Source organism: Schistocerca cancellata, chromosome 2 (assembly GCF_023864275.1).
Source record: "Schistocerca cancellata isolate TAMUIC-IGC-003103 chromosome 2, iqSchCanc2.1, whole genome shotgun sequence".
Classification (NCBI taxonomy): domain Eukaryota; kingdom Metazoa; phylum Arthropoda; class Insecta; order Orthoptera; family Acrididae; genus Schistocerca; species Schistocerca cancellata.
This window is the reverse complement of record NC_064627.1, coordinates 45,632,537-45,653,587: the sequence shown is the minus strand read 5'-3', so window position 1 is coordinate 45,653,587 and position 21,051 is coordinate 45,632,537. Positions and strand designations below refer to the sequence as shown.

General features: G+C 46.4%; 1 protein-coding gene across 1 annotated transcript in view; it reads right to left on the bottom strand.

Annotated features, from left to right (window-relative positions):
* LOC126150640 (glypican-5-like) overlaps positions 1 to 21,051 on the bottom strand; it is a 233,901-nt gene that overhangs the window by 34,546 nt on the left and 178,304 nt on the right. Inside the window, exons 5-6 of the mRNA XM_049915888.1 lie at positions 18,033 to 18,159; positions 5,174 to 5,330 (exon numbers count right to left, since the gene is read on the bottom strand). Of these exons, the coding sequence (XP_049771845.1) occupies positions 5,174 to 5,330; positions 18,033 to 18,159 (284 nt within the window). The remainder of the gene's footprint in view (positions 1 to 5,173; positions 5,331 to 18,032; positions 18,160 to 21,051) is intronic.

Below are 21,051 nucleotides of genomic sequence, written 5' to 3'. Positions count from 1 at the left end.
TCAAAATGGCCACTATTTTTGTTTTCTTTAGCTCGACAGGCAATGTTCCACTATCTAGGATGTTAGAGGAGAAGCGGATGAGCCATTTTTTTCCACCATTATCCATGTTTATCTGAAATTCCGAGTGTATATTATCCACACCAGGCGCTTTAGCACGTTCAGTTTCTTTGATGGCCTCATCCAAATCAGCCAGTGTAAATGGTGAAAAGGAACTGGATTCGTTTGAGCACTGTGCTTTTAGAGAGGTGAGTTCTCGTTTTATTTTAGAAGTATGCTCTTTGTCACTGGATGATCTAGATGTTTCAACTATATGATTAGCGGTTTGGTTACTTGAAATACCAGGTTTCTGCCCGGCTTTATTGAAGGCTCCGCCAAGCTTACGCAGAAGGATCCATGCCTTTCTACTTGAATATCTGAAGTTAACATTTTCTACCATCTCACACCATCGCACTCTTCTAGCAGCGTCAAGACATTGAAGGAGGTCGTCTGCAATATCGCTGTCACCAGTTTCGCTATACTGTTCATTAAATTGTCACATTGCTGATTCCAGCCTGGTGTATATTCCTTTCTTCTTAGCAGCAGTAAGGAGCCACTACGAATCGAGGGTAGTTTTTAGGTTCTGGTGGAGTAAAACAGATATATTTATCTAGGTGGTCAGCAAAACTCCGCCAGTCAGCCCTACGGAAATTCCATGTGGGTCGCGGTGCAGATCTCGCTATTGGGACAGAGAGGCCCATATCGAGGATTACTGGCCTGTGCTGGCTGTGTGGGAGATCCGGTATGACCTGTCTGGATATAGGCGCTGGGCGCCCTCTACAGTCCCGGGACACGAAGCAGAGCTCCGGCTTGTAATCTCTTGGCCAAGCGGCCGATCTGAAAGTTCCCAAATCCTTGGCAACATAAACCAGGTATAGATTTTCATTTCCAGCCCAGTCGGTGAGTGCAACACCACACTCACTGTCACATGCATAGTTCCTGTGGCGGTAGTGACTATTAAAATCTCCAGCATAAATCGATGGATGGGCAGTAACTGGCAGGACATCCAGTGGCCGAGGCAGATTTGGCGGCTTGTAAATATTGTTTATAATTGTCTCCTCCACTTGCAAAGAGACATAATGGATATCATTTTGCGTATTTGTCGAAATGAGACGAGCATGCTCGATACTGCGCCTTACATAGGTGGCAACACCATAAGCTCTGTGATATGTAGCACCCATAAGATCGTAGCCATGGATCCTACCTCTTCTAAGCAGATCTTCCATAGTTGGAGAATGTGTTCCCTGGATTAGAACAACGTCAATATCATTATCTGCAAGGAGTTTAGATAGGTACTCGCTTTTAGCTCGGCCAACACTTTCTATGTTTAAATGGCATATTCGGATATGAGGGCCAAGTCTTTTAATCAGTTGGTCCTGGAAAGGTCCATTTTTTAAAGCTTTTTGATTTCGATTTGTCTGCATGTCTGTAGCCAGGAAATTTAATATCTAGTCTGGCTGCCCATTCATTCTAGCTCATTTAGCATTACCCGGGGTGCACTTGTAGTGGTCGACTACGGACGCGAGCTAGTTTACAACCTCGTGGCAGGGAGAAGATTAATTTTTGTTGTGGCGTAATGCACGTTAGGGTGACAAGACCATTTTACTTCGCACAGAAAACCATGTCGGGAAATGAGTACCTGGAAGTGATGACACATTTTCTGTTACTGCAGACCGAAGAGCCGCAGCCGTCCATCACCTTCCAGCAAGGTAAAAATTTTTGAACCAAACTGCTGAGGTCATCGGTCCCTAGGCTTACTTACTACACTACTGGCCATTAAAATTGCTACACCAAGAATAAATGCAGATGATAAACGGGTATTCATTGGACAAATATATTATATTATTTTCACGCAATTTGGGTGCATAGATCCTGAGATAACAGTACCCAGAACAACCACCTCTGGCCGTAATAACGGCCTTGATACGCATTGAGTCAAACAGAGCTTGGATGGCGTGTACAGGTACAGCTGCCCATGCAGCTTCAACAAGATACCACAGTTCATCAAGAGTAGTGACTCGCGTATTATGACGAACCAGTTGCTCGGCCACCATTGACCAGACGTTTTCAGTTGGTGAGAGATCTGGAGAATGTGCTGGCCAGGGCAGCAGTCGAACATTTTCTGTATCCAGAAAGGCCGATACAGGACCTGCAACATGCGGTCGTGCATTATCCTGCTGAAATGTAGGGTTTCGCAGGGATCGAATGAAGGGTAGAGCCACGGGTCGTAACACATATTAAATGTAACGTCCACTGTTCAAAGTGCCGTCAATGCGAACAAGAGGTGACCGAGACGTGTAACCAATGGCACCCCATACCATCACGCCGGGTGAAACGCCATGATGGCGATGACGAATACACGCTTCCAATGTGCGTTCGCCGTGATGTCGCCAAACACGGATGCGACCATCATGATGCTGTAAACAGAACCTGCATTCATCCGAAAAAATGACGTTTTGCCATTCGTGCACCCAGGTTCGTTATTGAGTACACCATCGCTGGCGCTCCTGTCTGTGATGCAGCGTCAAGTGTAACCGCAGCCATGGTCCCCTAGCTGATAGTCCATGCTGCTGCAAACGTCGTCGAACTGTTCGTATAGATGGTTATTGTCTTGCAAACGTCCCCATCTGTTGACTCAGGGATCGAGACGTGGCTGCACGATCCGTTACAGCCATCGGGATAAGATGCCTCTCATCTCGACTACTAGTGATACGAGGCCGTTGGGATCCAGCAAGGCGTTCCCTATTACCCTCCCGAACCCACCGATTCCATATTCTGTTAACAGTCATTGGATCTCGATCAACGCGAGCTGTAATGTCGCGATACGATAAACCGGAATCGCTATAGGCTACAATCCCACCTTTATCAAAGTCGGACTCGTGATGGTACGCATTTCTCCTCCTTATACGAGGCATCACAACAACTTTAAACCAGGCAACGCCGGTCAACTGCTGTTTGTGTATGAGAAATCGGTTGTAAACTTTCCTCATGTCAGCACGTTGTAGGTGTCGCCACCGGCGCCAACCTTGTGTGAATGCTCTGAAGAACTAATCATTTGCATATCACAGCATCTTCTTCCTGTCGTTTAAATTTCGCGTCTGTAGCACGTCATCTTCGTGGTGTAGCAATTTTAATGACTGGTAGTGTACTTAATCTAACTTAAATTAACTTACGGTAAGGACAACACACAAAGCTTTGCCCGACGGAGGACTCGAACCTGCGATGGGGGGAGCCGCGCGTACCGTTGCAAGGCGCCTGAGACAACGCGGCTACCCCGCGCGGCTCCAGCAAGGTGATGCGCCGCCATATAGGAATTTGAACTTGCCGAATATGCTTAATGACACATTTCCGAAGGGATGGACGGGTCCCGACGTCACGCCATTACAATTCTTTTTGTGCAGTTACCCCTAGGATCGCGTTTAGTTATCACCAATCAAGGAAATTGCTGCTCTTCGTGCACGAATAGAGCAGTCAGAACTGTTGATACTGCAGTGCTGACATGAAGATGGGCAGAACTCGTGTATCGGTTTGACATTCTACAAGCGACAAGTGGGACATTTACTGAAATTCCGTCATAACGGAAAATAGGTTTGACGGCTGGTAAACGTTTTACAACGAGCCACGGTGCTCTGACTCTGAGAGTTTCCAAGTTATAACATTTTGAAATTATAGCAGGACTTTACGGTCACCCTGTGTACGTTTCGTTTTCTCTGAAAGTACGAGGGTTATTCCAAAAGTAAGGTCCGATTCGCCGTAACTATTGAAATTTGGCGCCAATGACAAAACACGCATGCGCGCCGACTCCCGGCAAGCCTTGCGCGTCAAACGCCGCCATTCGCTTTGTTACTGTTGCTGAGTGTAGTTCACAGTGTCACTTTACAATGTTTAAGACAATTGATCAGCCCGCCGATTGTGAAGTAAGGGCAGTGATACGGTTTTTGTCTGCAAGAAGCAATTCAGCGGCGGAAATCCATCGGCAGATTACTGAAGTGTACGGTCCTAACATAATGAGCGACAGTAAAGTGCGCAAGTGGGTGCGAGCTTTTAATGAAGGACGGGATAATGTGCACGATGAACCACGGTGTGGCCGACCATCAGTGATTTCAGACGATTTGGTCAATGCGGTTGACAAAAAAATTCGTGAAGATCGCCGATTCACTATTACAGACGTAGACATGCATTTTCCGAATGTGAGTAGAACAACTTTGTACATAATTGTGTCTGAACATTTGAAGTTTCACAAATTGTGTGCCCGTTGGGTTCCCAGGCTGCTTACTGAGCCCCAACGAATGAAAAGAATGGCTTTTGCTCTTGATTTTTTGGAGCGATATCATAAGGAAGGTGACAGTCTTTTAGACAATGTTGTCACAGGGGATGAGACATGGGTTTCTCACATCACTCCAGAGTCTAAACGTCAGTCAATGCAATGGCGTCACACGTCATCGCCAGTCAAGGTCAAGGCAAAGCAGACAATCTCAACACGTAAGGTCATGGCGACTGTGTTCTGGGATAGACGTGGAGTATTGTTAGTCGACTTTATGGAGAGAGGAACAACGATTAATAAAGCCGCCTACTGCGCTACCCTGACTAAACTTCGACGTGCAATCCAGAATAAGCGACGTGGTCTTTTGTCGTCTGGAATCTTGTTGTTGCATGACAATGCCAGACCCCACACTGCAAATGAAACGCAAGCTCTGATCAAGAAATTTGGATGGGAACAGATGGACCATCCTCCTTACAGTCCGGACCTGGCGCCAAGTGATTTCCACCTGTTCCGTTACTTAAAGGAGTTTCTCGGCGGCAAGCGCTTCGACACAGATGATGAAGTGAAAGAAGCAGTTAAGGACTGGTTATCGTCACAGGCGGCCGATTTCTATAACATGGGCATTCAAAAGCTTGTTGAACGATGTGACAAATGTTTAAATAAGTATGGAAGTTATGTAGAAAAATAGATAAAGATGTAAGGAATGTAAATAAAACAATTGTTTTGAAAAAACATTTTAGTTTTGATTTTTTTTTATAACCGGACCTTACTTTTGGAATAACCCTCGTAGAAGAAGAGTTACGACGCGACAGTGTGTGGGGTGTGTCGTGGAATGCGCGCCGCCAGCTCAGGCTGCAGCCGGCGCACACTTACCGACCGGCTTCTCTCCAGAGCCGGAGCCCTCTGCCCTCCAGCCGTCCTCCGGCTCGCTGTCCCAGCTGCCAGGGGGGTCTGGGTCGCCGCCGCTGCCCTCCACGTAGCGGACGAGGGACAGCGCCGTGGGGGCTTCCGCCAGCTGGCTGACCACCACCTGCGCACCAGCCGCACGTCACAAGTCGTCTCCTCACCACAGCTGCTAACGGTCACCACTTGGTAACATTAAGTAGCAACCACTTTACTTATACGGGGTGTTACAAAAAGGTACGGCCAAACTTTCAGGAAACATTCCTCACACACAAATAAAGAAAAGATGTCATGTGGACATGTGTCCGGAAACGCTTAATTTCCATGTTAGAATTCATTTTAGTTTCGTCAGTATGTACTGTATTTCCTCGATTCACCGCCAGTTGGCACAATTGAAGGAAGGTAATGTTGACTTCGGTGCTTGTGTTGACATGCGACTCATTGCTCTACAGTACTAGCATCAAGCACATCAGCACGTAGCATCAACACTTTAGTGTTCATCACGAACGTGGTTTTGCAGTCAGTTAAATGTTTACAAATGCGGAGTTGGCAGATGCCCATTTGATGTATGGACTAGCACGGGGCAATAGCCGTGGCGCGGTACGTTTGTATCGAGACAGATTTCCAGAACGAAGGTGTCCCGGCAGGAAGACGTTCGAAGCAATTAATCGGCGTCTTAGGGAGCACGGAACATTCCAGCCTCTGACTCGCGACTGGGGAAGACCTAGAACGACGAGGACACTTGCAATGGACGAGGCAATTCTTCGTGCGGTTGACGATAACCCTAATGTCAGCGTCAGAGACGTTGCTGCTGTACAAGGTAACGTTGACCACGTCACTGTATGCAGAGTGCTACGGGAGAACCAGTTGCATCCGTACCATGTACAGCGTGTGCAGGCACTATCAGCAGCTGATTGGCCTCGACGGGTACACTTCTGCGAATGGTTCATCCAACAATGTGTCAATCCTCATTTCAGTGCATATGTTCTCTTTACGGATGAGGCTTCATTCCAACGTGATCAAATTGTAAATTTTCACAACCAACATGTGTGGGCTGACGAGAATCCGCACGCAATTGTGCAATCACGTCAACAACACAGATTTTCTGTGAACGTTTAGGCAGGCATTGTTGGTCATGTCTTGATTGGGCCCCATGTTCTTCCACCTACGCTCAATGGAGCACGTTATCATGATTTCATACGCGATACTCTACCTGTGTCTTTACAGGTACGACACAACATGTGGTTCATGCACGATGGAGCTCCTGCACATCTCAGTCGAAGTGTTCGTACGCTTCTCAACAACAGATTCGGTGACCGATGGATTGGTAGAGGCGGACCAATTCCATGGCCTCCACGCTCTCCTGACCTGAACCCTCTTGACTTTCATTTATGGGGGCATTTGAAAGCTCTTGTCTACGCAACCCCGGTACGAAATGTAGAGACTCTTCGTGCTCGTATTGTGGACGGCTGTGATACAATACGCCATTCTCCAGGGCTCTATCAGCGCATCAGGGATTCCATGCGACGGAGGGTGGATGCATGTATCCTCGCTAACGGAGGACATATTGAACATTTCCTGTAACAAAGTGTTTGAAGTCACGCTGGTACGTTCTGTTGCTGTGTGTTTCCATTCCATGATTAATGTGATTTGAAGTAATAAAATGAGCTCTAACATGGAAAGTAAGCGTTTCCGGACACATGTCCACATAACATATTTTCTTTCTTTGTGTGTGAGGAATGTTTCCTGAAAGTTTGGCCGTACCTTTTTGTAACACCCTGTAGAACAAAAAAATAGTTCAAATGGCTCTGAGCACTATGGGACTTAACTTCTTAGGTCATGAGTCCCCTAGAACTTAGAGCTACTTAAACCTAACTAAGGACATCACACACATCCATGCCCGAGGCAGGATTCGAACCTGCGACCGTAGGGGTGGCTCGGTTCCAGACTGCAGCGCCTAGAACCGCTCGGCCACCCCGGCCGGCACTTATGGAATATACAGGATGTTTGTTTTAAACTCTGGCAGTTAAATATCTCGAAAATGGCGCATCGTACAAGAAAAGTAGAAAGTTAATATTGGGAAAGGGGACGTCTGTCTGTACAATAACTCGCCACCTCTGAAGCACCCTCCTGCGAGGACGGTGCCAGTTCTGCATTTTCAGGTGGTCTACGCCGAAAAAATACTTACGGTTTACTAAAAACTATTGTTTTCCATTCGTGGTAGATGGCGCTGTAATCGACAAATATCAAGTGGGCCTGTTGTTGCAATTACAATCTGATGCATTTGATTCTACACTCCATGCACAAGGTAAATGTAAACCTTTGTGTTCTAAGGGTTGACACTAATGTTAAAACGTTACTTGAGAGTTGCAAATGTGATTGTACAGTACAAATACTAGATATAGACATCGTGCTTTCTGACAAATAAACTAACTGACCGGTTACGTAGCTTTTTGTTCTCTAAAGGATTGACTGTGGTGAGTCCGCAAAGAATCGAAATGCTTTATTTCGGTGGCCATCCTCGAACAAAGCCACCACAGTGGCTGATTTCGATGTGTCTTTCCACCCAACCACCGTTAATTTCGCACTGGCCGGTGAAGTACAAACCACGACCATTGTAATAAGATAATGTGTCCATGTAGCTATAGTGAAAGGATATCCAGATATTGAAACGGCTAACAATATCGTACTATCAATCAAATTTCCAAAATTAAAGTAAATGCGTAGCATAAATATGAATTGTTAGAACACAAATGTCTACATTTAAGTAGTAAATGAAATGTGGAATCAGGCGCGTCAGTTCTTAATTGAAACGACAGGCACACTTTGTATTTATCAATTACAGCGCCATCTACCGCGAATGGAAAACAATGGTTTGAGTAAACAGTACGTATTTTTTGGCGTAGGATCCGAATATGCAGTAAAAACGGGGTTTCCCGTTGGAAAATAGAAGCTGACCTGCCCCCCCTCCCCCCCCCCCCCTCCCCCAAGCAGGAGGGGTGCTTCGGAGGTGGCCAGTTGTGGTAGAGACAGACGTACCCTTCATCAATATTAACTTTTCACCTAGAACATTTGGCTTGTATGATGCGTCGTTCACGAGATATTGAGCTATCGGAAGTTAAAACGAACACCCTGTAGCTTCGTGATGATCTGATTCTGGTAGTGAAGAATCCTGAAAACAGAACGAAAAAGAGAGAAATTGCAGTAGCTACAAAATATCGTCTGGCAGTATTTAGTTTAAAAAACAGTACTGAGCGAAAGCAGTGCCTAGATGGCCCTTCATATACGTTCTGACTGATTAATTCGAACTTCTAGTGCCTAAAATGGGATCATGGAAGTTAAAAGTTTCGTTGTATTTGGAACAAACTCTTAGTTCTACAAAACTCTAAGCGCAGTAATCTTTCAGGGGTGATACCGAAGTCGAGTAGTGATTATAGGCATTGCCTTGTGAAGAGACAAGTTGGGGATGAGTGGGGGGTGGTGACGGTGGTGTTAGGTAAGACTTTTGACAGCTGTTGGCGGTGATTTGTACACATAAAGTCGACATCAGTATGGGTGCTGTTCAAAGTGAAAAGGCTTGGTACCTGTGGCACAATACTGTTTCACTCATTTTGGTCAGTACTACAATACAAACCCAACACTTAACTTCATATCCAAGTGCACTCGGTACAGTGATCCGTACCACAGCGTTGACAACTACAGCACCCACGCCGTCCCATTCACCTATAACAACTCATCATACTACAAAGTACACTTCTTGACAGTTCCTGCGGAAAGGAGACATTGTTGGACAGGAATAATCAATACATGAAACACGCTACGTAAGAAATAGAGGGCGAGTTGCATATTTAAAACGAAAAGAGGATAACAGACAAAAATAACTTTCATGTTTGACACAGGTCAGACTCCCAACATAAAGTTTGATATCGGACTCTCCTCGGGCATTAAGGCACATTTTAAACCTGTTACTCGCGCTGGCTACCAAGCTGTTGAGGAGCCCTTGGGCGATATTGTCCCGCTCTTCTCTCAAAGCGGTTGTCAGTTCTTGAGCAGTTCGAGGAGGGGTGTTTGTTGAGAAATACCTCTGCCAAGAGCATCCCAGTCATCCTCTATAGGATTTAGGTCCGTGGAGTACCCAAGCCATTCTATACGCTCAATATCTTCACTTTCCACGTGTCCGACATCTCTGCGGTCCTACGTGGACTAGCATTTTTGTCCATAAACACAAAGTCGGGACCTATCGCACCCCTAAATGGATGGAGATGATCCAGAATAATCTACTGGCAGTACCACTATTGTGTAACGGTACCTGTCGCAAAGGCATTCTGTGATGTGCAACCTGTCCCCCCTCTCTCTCCACACTGACTGGTGGCCAGAATCATGGCCAGAATCACTTGCCACAGTTTCGTCGGAGAACATCACCCTGAACCGCCGTTGATGACCCCAATTAACGTGCTCGTTACCCCAAATAGTTCCTTCTCGAGTATGGCGTGATTGAAGTCGGATGTACTTAACAAGCATCGAGCATACAAACCAGCCTGATTTGATCGCAACTAAACACGAAATCGTTGTGGCAGAGACATGAGTGCTGGTAGAACTTCCAAGATCTGCAACCATCTGCCTAGATGTTTGTTCCTTTTCGTCACTAGGGCTACGTATCGGCCTTCTTGCGGTGCATCCGTCGACAACGGACGGTATGCTTTCGCATAGCATTTCCACTGTCACTGGCCTTTTTAAATGTCGAGGTGGCACTTTTGAACAAACGTATTACTCCAGAGATTGAAAATATCGCTACAGTTGTAAGGTTCTTTTATTTAGGACACGACTGGTTTCGGGCCCTTATACGCCCATCTTCAGGTGTCGTAACTTGTTTCTGTGACTCCGAGCGCCGCGGTGGACGCACCTGAAGATGGGCATAACACCACAGCCGCCTAATACACGCATAGTACACCAGCATATCGAAGATATATATCATAGTAACTGACACCAAATGAATATTTATAATAATAAAAGAACCTTGCAACTTTAGCGGTATCGTCAACCTCAGTTGAGGATGTTCGTCCAACAGGATTGTTTGTAACGCATTACCGTGGCCACAGCAGTGACACTTGCACCGGATTCGAGGCGTCCGCCTGCTCGTCCACGATCGTAAGCATTCACGTGATGTCTTGCAGATTTGTTCCTGTTGCTGTACCAAGTGGAATGTCGCGCTAATCGGTTCCACAACCTCCTTCGTCAAACGCCGTACTCCATGAAGTGTCGAGTGCACACAGAGCGTTCGTACACAGGCTTCGCTGCAATTAACATGTCCCGACCTCTGCATTTCCTTTTAGTACTGTTAATCGGGTATTCTGTAGGAATTGTTGGTTGTTCCGTAGAAACTGGCAATTGTTTCTCGGCAAGTGTCAGTCGTTTTTCAGCAGTTGTCATGCAGACTATCATCATTATCGTATGGCTTTTACTATACATTTAATTAATTCCCTTAGCTTCATTCATTAACCGACGAGGGGAAATTGCCATTGTCTCTTGAAAGTAACCATCCCAGCATTTACCGTAAGCAAATTGGAGAGATCACAACCACAAAGTCTGGGCACGTAGTTGCATGGGATCTTACCGAGAAAGTAACGTGTGCCTCCCAGCCGCTCTCCCAATTCACATCATTTATCACTCACATATATTTATTTTACAGATTCTCGACTGCACTTACTGGTCAGAATTATGATTATCCACATAACAACATTCTGATACGCATTTTGGAGAACAGTTGCAGTTCGTCACGCAATCCGTCAAGAAACGGTTGGAAGTGGAGGCTGTCAGATGATCACCCCCAAATGTACCAGGACTATGTGGAATGTTTATGAGCTCTTTAGTGGCACTCGGTGATATACCAGATGTATTAAGTAGAGTTGACATGCACCATAGGCGTGCACCATTTTCAAGTTCTCGAGCACATGTAATAACGTAAAAACGGTGTCCTACAATCCTCTCCCGTTTGTGTGCGTGTACACCAGTCATGAGCCGCCCAGTGCGCTGCTGGATTCAGGCAGCAGTCTTCCCTTAATGAGTCAGTGGTACTCCCGATAACGGATCATTTGCATGTTTCCCAATTTATAGCCTGTGGCTAGAACTTGTAGAACTGGTAATGGTCAAGCTGTTTCTTTGGTAGGATCCATGTGCATTTCTTGTCACTTCGGTGAATTTTCTTGGCCCATAAAGGTGTCAGTGGCGGAGGGTTTAAGAACCGAACTCTTTAGGTGTGATTTCGTAGGCAAGGTGAGATTCGTTTTGGATTATGCCCATGGGAAATTTTATTTTGGATTTCGTCTTGAGGTTAACTTTCACTTGACTCCATTCTAGGAGGGCAGCTCTTTGTAATACCAGCGTTAGGTCTACTGCCGCAGTGTTCGAAGTTGCACACGTACCTCCAGACAGGTTCTCATTAAAATGTTGATGGTTCCCAGGAAGTATTGACAGATAAACCGGGTGTGACGTCGAACTGAATATGGGATTTTACATTCCGACCGTCTTCCAGTCAGGCAGTCACCCTCACGGCTGTCTCCACCTACACTAAGTGAACAAAAGTATCCGGACACCTGGCCGAAAATGACTTATAAGTCCGTGGCGCCCTTCATCGGTAATGCTGGAATTCAAGATTGTGTTGTCCCACCCTTAGCCTTGCTGGTACTCTCGCAGGCATACTTTCAATCAGGTGCTGGAAGATTTCTTCGGAAATTGCAGCCCATTCTTCATAGAGTGCTGCACTGAGAAGAGGTATCGATGTCGGTCGGTGAGGCCTGGTACGAAGTCGGAGTTCCAAAACCTCCTAAAGGTGTTCTTTAGGATTCAGGTCCGGATTCTGTGCAGGTCAGTCCATTGCAGGGATGTTATTGTCGCCTAACCACTCCTCCACAGGCCGTGCATTATGAACAGGTGCTCGATCGTGTTGAAAGATGCAATCGCCATCCCCGAATTGCTCTTCAACAGTGGAAAGCAAGAAGGTGTGCCTGTGCTGTGGTAGTGCCACGCAAAACAACAAGGGGCAAACCCTCTCCATAAAAACACGACCACATCATAACACCACCGCCTCCGAATTTTACTGTTGGCACTACACACGCTGGCAGATGACGTTCACCGGGCATTCGCCATACCCACACCCTGCCATCGAATCACCACATTGGTACCGCGATTCGTAATTCCACACAACGTTTTTCCACTGTTCAAACGTCCAGTGTTTACGCTCTTTACAGCAAGCGAGGCGTCGTTTGGCATTTACCGGCATGTTGTGTGGCTTACGAGTAGCCGCTTGACCATGATATCCTAGTTTTATCACCTCCCGCCTAAATGTTATAATACTTGCAGTGGATCCTGATGCAGTTCGAAATTCCTGCGTGATTAGCTGGGTAGATGTCTGCCTATTACACGTTACGACCCTCTCCAACTGTCGGCGGTGTCTGTCAGTCAACAGACGAGGTCGGCCTGTACGCTTTTGTGCTGTACGTGTCCCTTCACGTTTCCACTTCACTATCACAAAGGAAAAAGTGGACCTAGGAATGTTTAGGAGTGTGGAAATCTCGCGTACAGACATATGACACAAGTGACACCCAATCACCTGACCACGTTCGAAATCTGAGTCCCGCGGAGCGCCCCATTCTGCTTTCTCATGATGTCTAACGACTGTTGAGGTTGCTGATAAGGAGTACCGGGCAGTAGGTGGCAGTACAATGTACCTAATATGTAAAAGTATGTTTTGGGGGGTGTCTGGATACTTTTGATCACGTAGTGTAGGATGAAGGTATTTCTGAGTTGGTATATAAAATGCTTTTTGAGGGGGTTATAAGGCCGTCCACCTCGCGATATGCATCATCGACATTTTTTGGTGACTAAGAATAATTGGGGGGGGGGGGGGGGTTCGGACCCATTTTGGACTATCGTATCATTAATCGTAAACTAATCTTGGCGTCTGTCCCTCTTTCTGGTCTAGACGGTTGTTTTCCATGGTTTTCCACGGCCCAGTATTTTTCCGTTTTCGATTTTAACCAAGCACATTACCAGCTTCCCTTTGCCGAATAATTCAAGTCGGCCACTGCCTTTTGCACTAGCTGGAACTGACATGAATTCAACCAAGTGCCCTTCGGCCTTTGTACCGAGTGGCAGTTCTTCTAAGGTTACTCGATTCCATGATGGGAGATCTGAAGTTCAAGCGTGTGTATGACTTCTAGGAGGATGCTGTCATTTACAGTGCCACCTTATCCGAACATTTGGAGCACTTGCGACTTGTTTTGGAGCGTCTGAAGCAAGTGGGCCTGTCAAATCGTCTAAAGTTACCTTAGCTCGTGGTGAGGTATTTTTTCTCGGGCATTTAGTCCCGGCTGAGGGGGTCAGGACAGGCCAGTCTAGGACCAGAGCATTTAGTTTCTGCCCTCTTAAGCCTAAGAAAGCGTCTGACTTCTTCCGAAAATTCCTTCTGAAGTTTTCTTTGGTAAGTCTGTTGCGAAAGAAGGGAGAGCAGGCTGTGTTTGATTTTCTTAAGATCGCTCTGAGTAGTTCCCATGGTCTGGCTGTTCCTGACTTCAGTCAACCCTTCGTGGTCCAGACCGACGCTTCTAACTCAGGGGTTGACGCCGTGTTTCTTCAGGAGCAACGTGGAGAGCAGAGCTCCCAGCCTGTGTCTGTATGTGCCCGTATCCAGCTGAGAAGAAATACTCTGCTTATCAGTTGGAAGCTCTGACTATCCTCTTCGCCTACTACCTTGAACACCGGGAATTCACACTTTAGACGGACAACCAAGCCCTAGTTGGGTTCTGGCTCATCGGCGTAAAACTGGGCGTAATGCGAGGTTGGCTGTCCAAATTTCCGCCTTCCATTTCAACGTGTGCCACTTTAGGAGGCGCGATAACGTTGAAGTGGATACCTTGTGCAGAATGTGCGAAGAGTAGGAGGTGGTAGATCTTCTTAATTCAGTGCTTGCCACGTTTCCTGTGGTGTCACCGCCAGACACCACACTTGCTAGGTGGTAGCCTTTAAATCGGCCGCGGTCCGCTAGTATACGTCGGACCCGCGTGTCGCCACTGTCAGTGATTGCAGACCGAGCGCCGCCACACGGCAGGTCTAGAGAGACGTCCTAGCACTCGCCCCAGTTGTACAGCCGACTTTGCTAGCGAAGCTACACTGACAAATACGCTCTCATTTGCCGAGACGATAGTTAGCATAGCCTTCAGCTACGTCATTTGCTACGACCTAGCAAGGCGCCATTCACATTTGTTATTTATCTATGGATGCCTGTACCGTCAGACCGATGTTCACCAATTATGAATTAAAGTTAAGTATTCCAGAAGCTATGTACTATTTTTGTCATTTTCCAGACCTCACGCCAGCCTGCGTGAGCTTAAACGCGTGCCTTTCGGCTACCCGTCCTAGTGGATTGGCTGTCGGGTCAGTCCACTACATTTCCAGTATTGTTTGCTGATTCTGCGCAACAAGAACAGGATCCCAAGCTGGGCTCCATCAGGGAGAAGTTGAGTGTGGGTCATCAAGTTCCTGAGTATGAACTACAAGAGGACATTCTCTGCCATCGCGGTCCGTGGTATGAGAATCTTAAAATGTGTGCCTATGGCTCTTGTTCCGACTGTTTTCAAATATTATCAAAATTCTGTTGTGGGGGACATCTGGGGTATATAAAACTAGCCACAAGATCTGTGAGTCCCTAACTTCGCCCAGTCTGTATCGTTATGTTCGACAAAGGGTTTAGTGTCGGGAATGCAAGATGGCTAAGCCGAGTTCCGATGGGCATAGGGAGTTGCTTCAATCCAATCAGACAGAGGTTCCCAAGGAGTGTCGTTTTATTGATTATGTCAGTCCTCTTCCGCAGATCCCAGATGGGCAGCGCTATACAGGGTGAAAAGTATTTAAACCGAAAAACTCTGGGAGGTTGCAGGGGACATCAAAACAAATATTTTTCCCTAATGTCATTTTTTCCTGTGAGGATTATTGAAACCGGTGGAGGCCGTATTACGCTCTTCAGTTGTTAGACACCGTATTACGATCTTCAGTTCTTAGAGGGCGTATTACGCTCTTCAGTTGCAGGCAACTGCTGTCCACCAGTGTAGTAGTGCACTGTCGCTGTTTACTAATGGAGCGATACACCTGGAGTGAGTACACTGATACGGTTGGTGCGTTCTACGTAGCGCACCACAACGGACGAGCTGCACAGCGGGTTTATCAACAACCAATATCCTAATCGCCGTATCCCGCATCATACGACCTTTGCTGCTGTGTACCAAAATCTGCGTGAGACCGGGTCATTTAGCAGATTACCTGGACAGGGACGCCGTCACACTGTAAGAACGCTACAATTTGAGTAAGCCGTCTTGCAACATGTGGAGAGGGACCCTTCAATCAGCACTCGTGCAATTGCACGTAACATGGGGGAGAATCAGACGAATTTAAGAACACTCCTTCGACAGCAATTGTTACGTCCATTTCACTTACAGCGTACCCACAACCTGGAACCAGTTGATTATCCACCCAGAGCACAGTTTTCGCAGTGGTACCTGGAACAGTGTGAAATGCATCCTACATTTCCATTCTCTGTGTTGTTTACCGATAAAGCAACGTCCGGGCGTGCTGGAGTCTTCAAGATGCACAATTCGCATGTTTGGAGTGAGGATAACCCACATGCCACAGTTACTAGCGCTCATCAAGTGCGGTTCTTCGTTAATGTGTGGGTCGGTGTTGTTGGGGACCGTTTAATTGGGTCGTATCTGCTACCTAGGCCATTAAATGGCAGGCACTATTACAATTTTCTCTCTAGAGCATTGCCAGAATTGCTGGAAGACGTCCCGCTCCCTACAAGACAACGCATGTCGTTCGAACATGACGGGGCGCCGGCACATTTCAGTCGTCGTGTGCGTCGATTCCTGGACCGACGGTTCCCAGGAACGTGGATTGGCGGAGGTGGTCCTGTACCATGGCCTGCTCGATCCCCAGATATGTCCCCTCTGGACTTTTTTGTCTGGGGAGAGATGCGCAACCTTGTTTACGCAACTCCGGTTGCATCAGAAGAGGATTTGGTTGCCCGGATAGTAGCACCAGCAGGAACAATTCAGGATACTCCTGGGGTTTTTACCCGTGTCAGACAGAACATGATCCGACGGTGTAACCTTTGTTTACGAGTCAATGGAGACATTTTTGAAAATCTACTGTAATTGAAATTGGGTTGTGTTAATGTGTCGTCCCTTGGTCATAAAAAAAATATTCGCTGGTTTAATTAATTTGCGGCCTCTACCGGTTTAAATACTCCTCATAGGGAAAAATGACATTAGGGAAAAATATTTGCTTTGATGTCCCCTACAACCTTCCAGAGTTTGTCGGTTTAAATGTTTTCATCCTGTATATTTGTGGTGGCTGATGGGTTTATTCAGTTCAGCTGGTTGCTTCCGAATAGCGGTATTACTGCAAGACAAAGTGTTAGGCTTTGAGTAACATTTCCTCTTGCTTCGGTCTTCTGAAGGATAGCGATGATGCGCAAGGGAGTTTCGGAACTTCTGTTCCGATCACGGGTTAAACACATCACCACGACACTTTCTTACCCATCATTCGTTCGTGAGACGGGTTACTCGTAAACTAAAGTCTTCTCTGATTGTTTTCCACTTTCAGGCTCAAACTAAATGGAATCTTTCCTTGCCATGGCTGAATACAGCCTTTAATACCGCCACACATGAGGCACACAGAGTTACCTCTGTTCCTCTCATGTTTGCCTACCCCATTAATTCCCCTTTTATCAAATATCTGGGCCATACGTGATTTGTTGTCCAATGATATTAGTCCTGAAACAATCAAGGATAACTGGCGTAGGACCAGGGCAAAAACTGAGAGCACCCATGAAAGGTAAATGGCACAGTACAACCAGGGCCGGCCTGCAGGGATCATTCAGATCGTGCAGTCACGAAGGGTACACGCCTGGGCCTTCGGTTCCGAAAGCCCATATCGATAATGTTTCGTTGTATGGTTCGCTCTCTAATAACTGTTGATGACCCAGCACTTAAATCTGCAGCAATTTGCGGAAGGGTTGCACTTCTGTCACGCTGTATGTTTCTGTTCAGTCGTCGTTGGTCCCGTTCTTGCAGGATCTTTTTCCGGCCGCAGCAGTGTCGATGATTTGATATTTTACCGGATTCCTGATATTCACGGTACACCCTTTACATGGTCGTACATGAAAATCCCCACTTCATCGCTCCCTCAGAGATGCTGTGTGCCATCGCTCGTGCGCCGACGATGACACCACGTTCAAACTCAGTTAAATCTTGATAACCTGCCACTGTAGCAGGAGTAACCTACCTAACAACTGTTCCAGACACCTGTTGTCTTATACAGGCGTTGCCGACCACAGCGCCGTATTCTGCCTGGTTACATATCTCTGTATTTGATACGCATGACTGTAGCAGCTTCTTTGGCGCTTACAGAAAAAAGCCCGTGCGCCATTTATGGATATGTTCTGTTGTAAGGCATTTTAATGTGCAAAAAAAGGAAAGGAAATGGTATTTCATTACAGTTGCTGAAATTATGGACATTTCAGGACGTGAAATTTTATTTTGATGTCCATCGTACTGTGGATGGTGTCAAGTCTGTCGTACGTAAACGTCGCAGTTAGCAATAGAACCTGAGGAAGGCGTCTAGCAATAGTCGCCGAAACGTCGGAATTTTATAGTTGGCAATGCTGTCTCAAACTCAGAAGAATTTTATTGAGGGTGTCAAGTCTGTTTCTTCTTTTAGAGTTTTCTGTAGCGGAATCTGCACATAAACTATTGCGGTGCGCAATGCCTTACATTACCTGCTTTAAGTGTCGCAGCTGGTCGCTGAGGTCCGCAATGCGCGAGTCGGGCGCGACTGGAGCCCACTCCAGCTCTGGATTGTACTTCTGCGCGATCAGACTAGATGCCACGACCGTCTTTGTGTACCTGCAAGCAGACACATACATCGGAGTGCGACAAGAGGCGGGGTACAGGGAAAAGAGGCAGCTGCGCCTCTGAATCATTACACCGAAATACTGGAATGAAACAGAAAGACAGCATTATGTGACAGGACATAATAATGAGTTTGTTTTATTACTTTATGGTGCGCAGCCTGTGGTCTAATGTTAATGGTTGCTTGCGCTACGTCGTCCGGGCCCGGGTTCGATGTCCGGCCAGGTCAGAAATTTTCTGCCCTCGTGGACTAGTTGTTTCTGTTCGCCATTTTCGTCTCATCACCGACATGCAGGTTGCCGAAGTAGCATCAAACAGAAAAACTTTCCGAAGTAGCACCAAACAGAAAAACTTGCACTAGGCAGCCGAACTGCCCAGATGTGGTCTTTCGACCAATACAGTCGTACGATCATTCCATTTTATGAAGAAAACTATCTATATCACGTTTTTATTACACTATTATTACCGGTTTCTGCCGAACTGGCTATTTTCTTATTTAAATTACAACACACGACTACTGTTGCTACTACTGGAGTGAGCTAATGGATTTGTTGTTGTTGTTGTTGTTGTTGTTGTTGTTGTTGTGGTCTTCAGTCCTGAGACTGGTTTGATGCAGCTCTCCATGCTGCTCTATACTGTGCAAGCTTCTTCATCTCCCAGTACCTACTGCAACCTACATCCTTCTGAATCTGTTTAGTGTATTCATCTCTTGGTCTCAATCTGCGATTTTTACCCTCCACGCTGCCCTCCAATACTAAATTGGTGATCCCTTGATGCCTCAGAACATGTCCTACCAATCGATCCCGTCTTCTAGTCAAGGTGAGCTACAAACTTCTCTTCTCCCCAATTCTATTCAATACTTCGTCATTAGTTATGTGATCTTCCCATCTAATCTTCAGCATTCTTCTGTAGCACCACATTTCAAAAGCTTCTATTCTCTTCTTGTCCAAACTATTTATCGTCCATGTTTCACTTCCATACATGGCTACACTCCATACAAATACTTTCAGAAATGACTTCCTGACAGTTAAATCTATACTCGATGTTAACAAATTTCTCTTCTTCAGAAACGCTTTCCTTGCCATTGCAAGTCTACATTTTATATCCTCTCTACTTCGACCATCATCAGTTATTTTGCTCCCCAAATAGCAAAACTCCTTTACTGCTTTAAGTATCTCATTTCCTAATCTAATTCCCTCAGCGTCACCCGACTTAATTCGACTACATTCCATTATCCTCGTTTTGTTTTTGTTGATGTTCATCTTATATCTTCCTTTCAAGACACTTTCCATTCCGTTCAACTGCTCTTCCAAGTCCTTTGCTGTCTCTGACAGAATTGCAATGTCATCGGTGAACCTCAAAGTTTCTATTTCATCTCCATGGATTTTAATACCTACCCCTATTTTTTCTTTTGTGAATAGCGCGTTGGCCCACCTCCAGCACTTATGCAAGCAGTTATTCGGTTGTGCATTAATTGTTGGACGCCCTCTTGATGGATTTAGTGCCACATTCTGTCCAGTTGGCTCTTTAGATCGTCAAAATTCCGAGCTGGTTGGATCACGCCCATAGTCTCAGAACTGTCTCAAATGGGGAGAGATCCGGAGACCTTTCTGCTCAAAGCAGGGTTTGGCAAGCAAGGAGACAGGCAGCAGATACTCTCGTCGTGTGCGGGAGGCCGTTATCTTGCTGAAATATAAGCTCATAATGGCTTGCCATGAAGGACAACAAAACGGGGCGTCTAATAGCGTCGATGTACCGCTGTGCTGCAAGGATGCCGCGGTTGACAACCAAAGGAAATAAATGGCACCCCACTCCTGGTTGTGGGGCCAAAGGCGAACGACAGTGAAGATGGTATCCGCCGCTGTGCGACGCATTTCGAGACACGTCATACCTGATCATAGGGGCTCAATTCGAAGCGGGACTCATCACTGAAGACAATTCTACTCCAGTGAATGAGCTTCTAGGCTGAAAGTGCCCGACGCCACTGCAAGCGTGCTTGTTCGTGTGCAGAGGTCAACGGCAGTCGGCGCAAGGGGGGCCGCGAGCTCAGCGCCGCAGAGCTGTCCTGCTGTCACTGCTGTCCTGGGCTGTCCTGCTGTCCTGCTGTCCCTGCTGTCACTGGGGCACCGGCTGCGCGCCGGGTCTCTCCAGCTGGATTGCTTCCTTCTTGACGCGGTGTTCGAGCGTGGTTGACCCACTCCTGCCAACATCGTCGAATAGTGGCATTGCTCCTGTTCAAATGTGGTGCGATTCGCCGATTACTTTAATGGTGGTCTTTGAGCTCATCTGCGCGTACTCTCTCAAATGACGACTTCTGCGAATATTCTTCACACGCCTGCCTGAGAGGTACAAATACTGTCCAAGTGAGTACACAGAATGAAATTCGCAAAGAGTCTATGCCCTTTATTCATCTATCAGCCGCCAAATATTACAGTTTTGCATTTTCCATCGATGCCTGTATGACTATCAATTTGTGACCAGTTCGTATTACTCCACCGCGGTGCGTCATTTCTTTCGTCTTACAGTGTATTTGACAGTACAGGACATATGGAATACAGCATTTTCAGGTGTTAAGTCTGCAAGGTATCATAAATTGTCGAAACCAATTACAGTATCCTTTTGGCGTTTTTCGGGAAAGAGTCTTTCATCAGATCCTAAAAACAAGTTTAAATATTTACATTTGGCTCGTTGCCTCCCGACTGCTTTTAGTTAACCAGTAACTGCTTATAGGATTATTAGGCCGTCACCTCGTGACAATTGACTTTCTCAACAGCAGATAAAAGAGCCCCTGGAGTGACAGCAAAACCAAATAATGGACTAAATTTCAACGAAAATTCTACTAACCTGCTCAGGCGATGATTCAGTCTACGTTAACGTACTAATGAA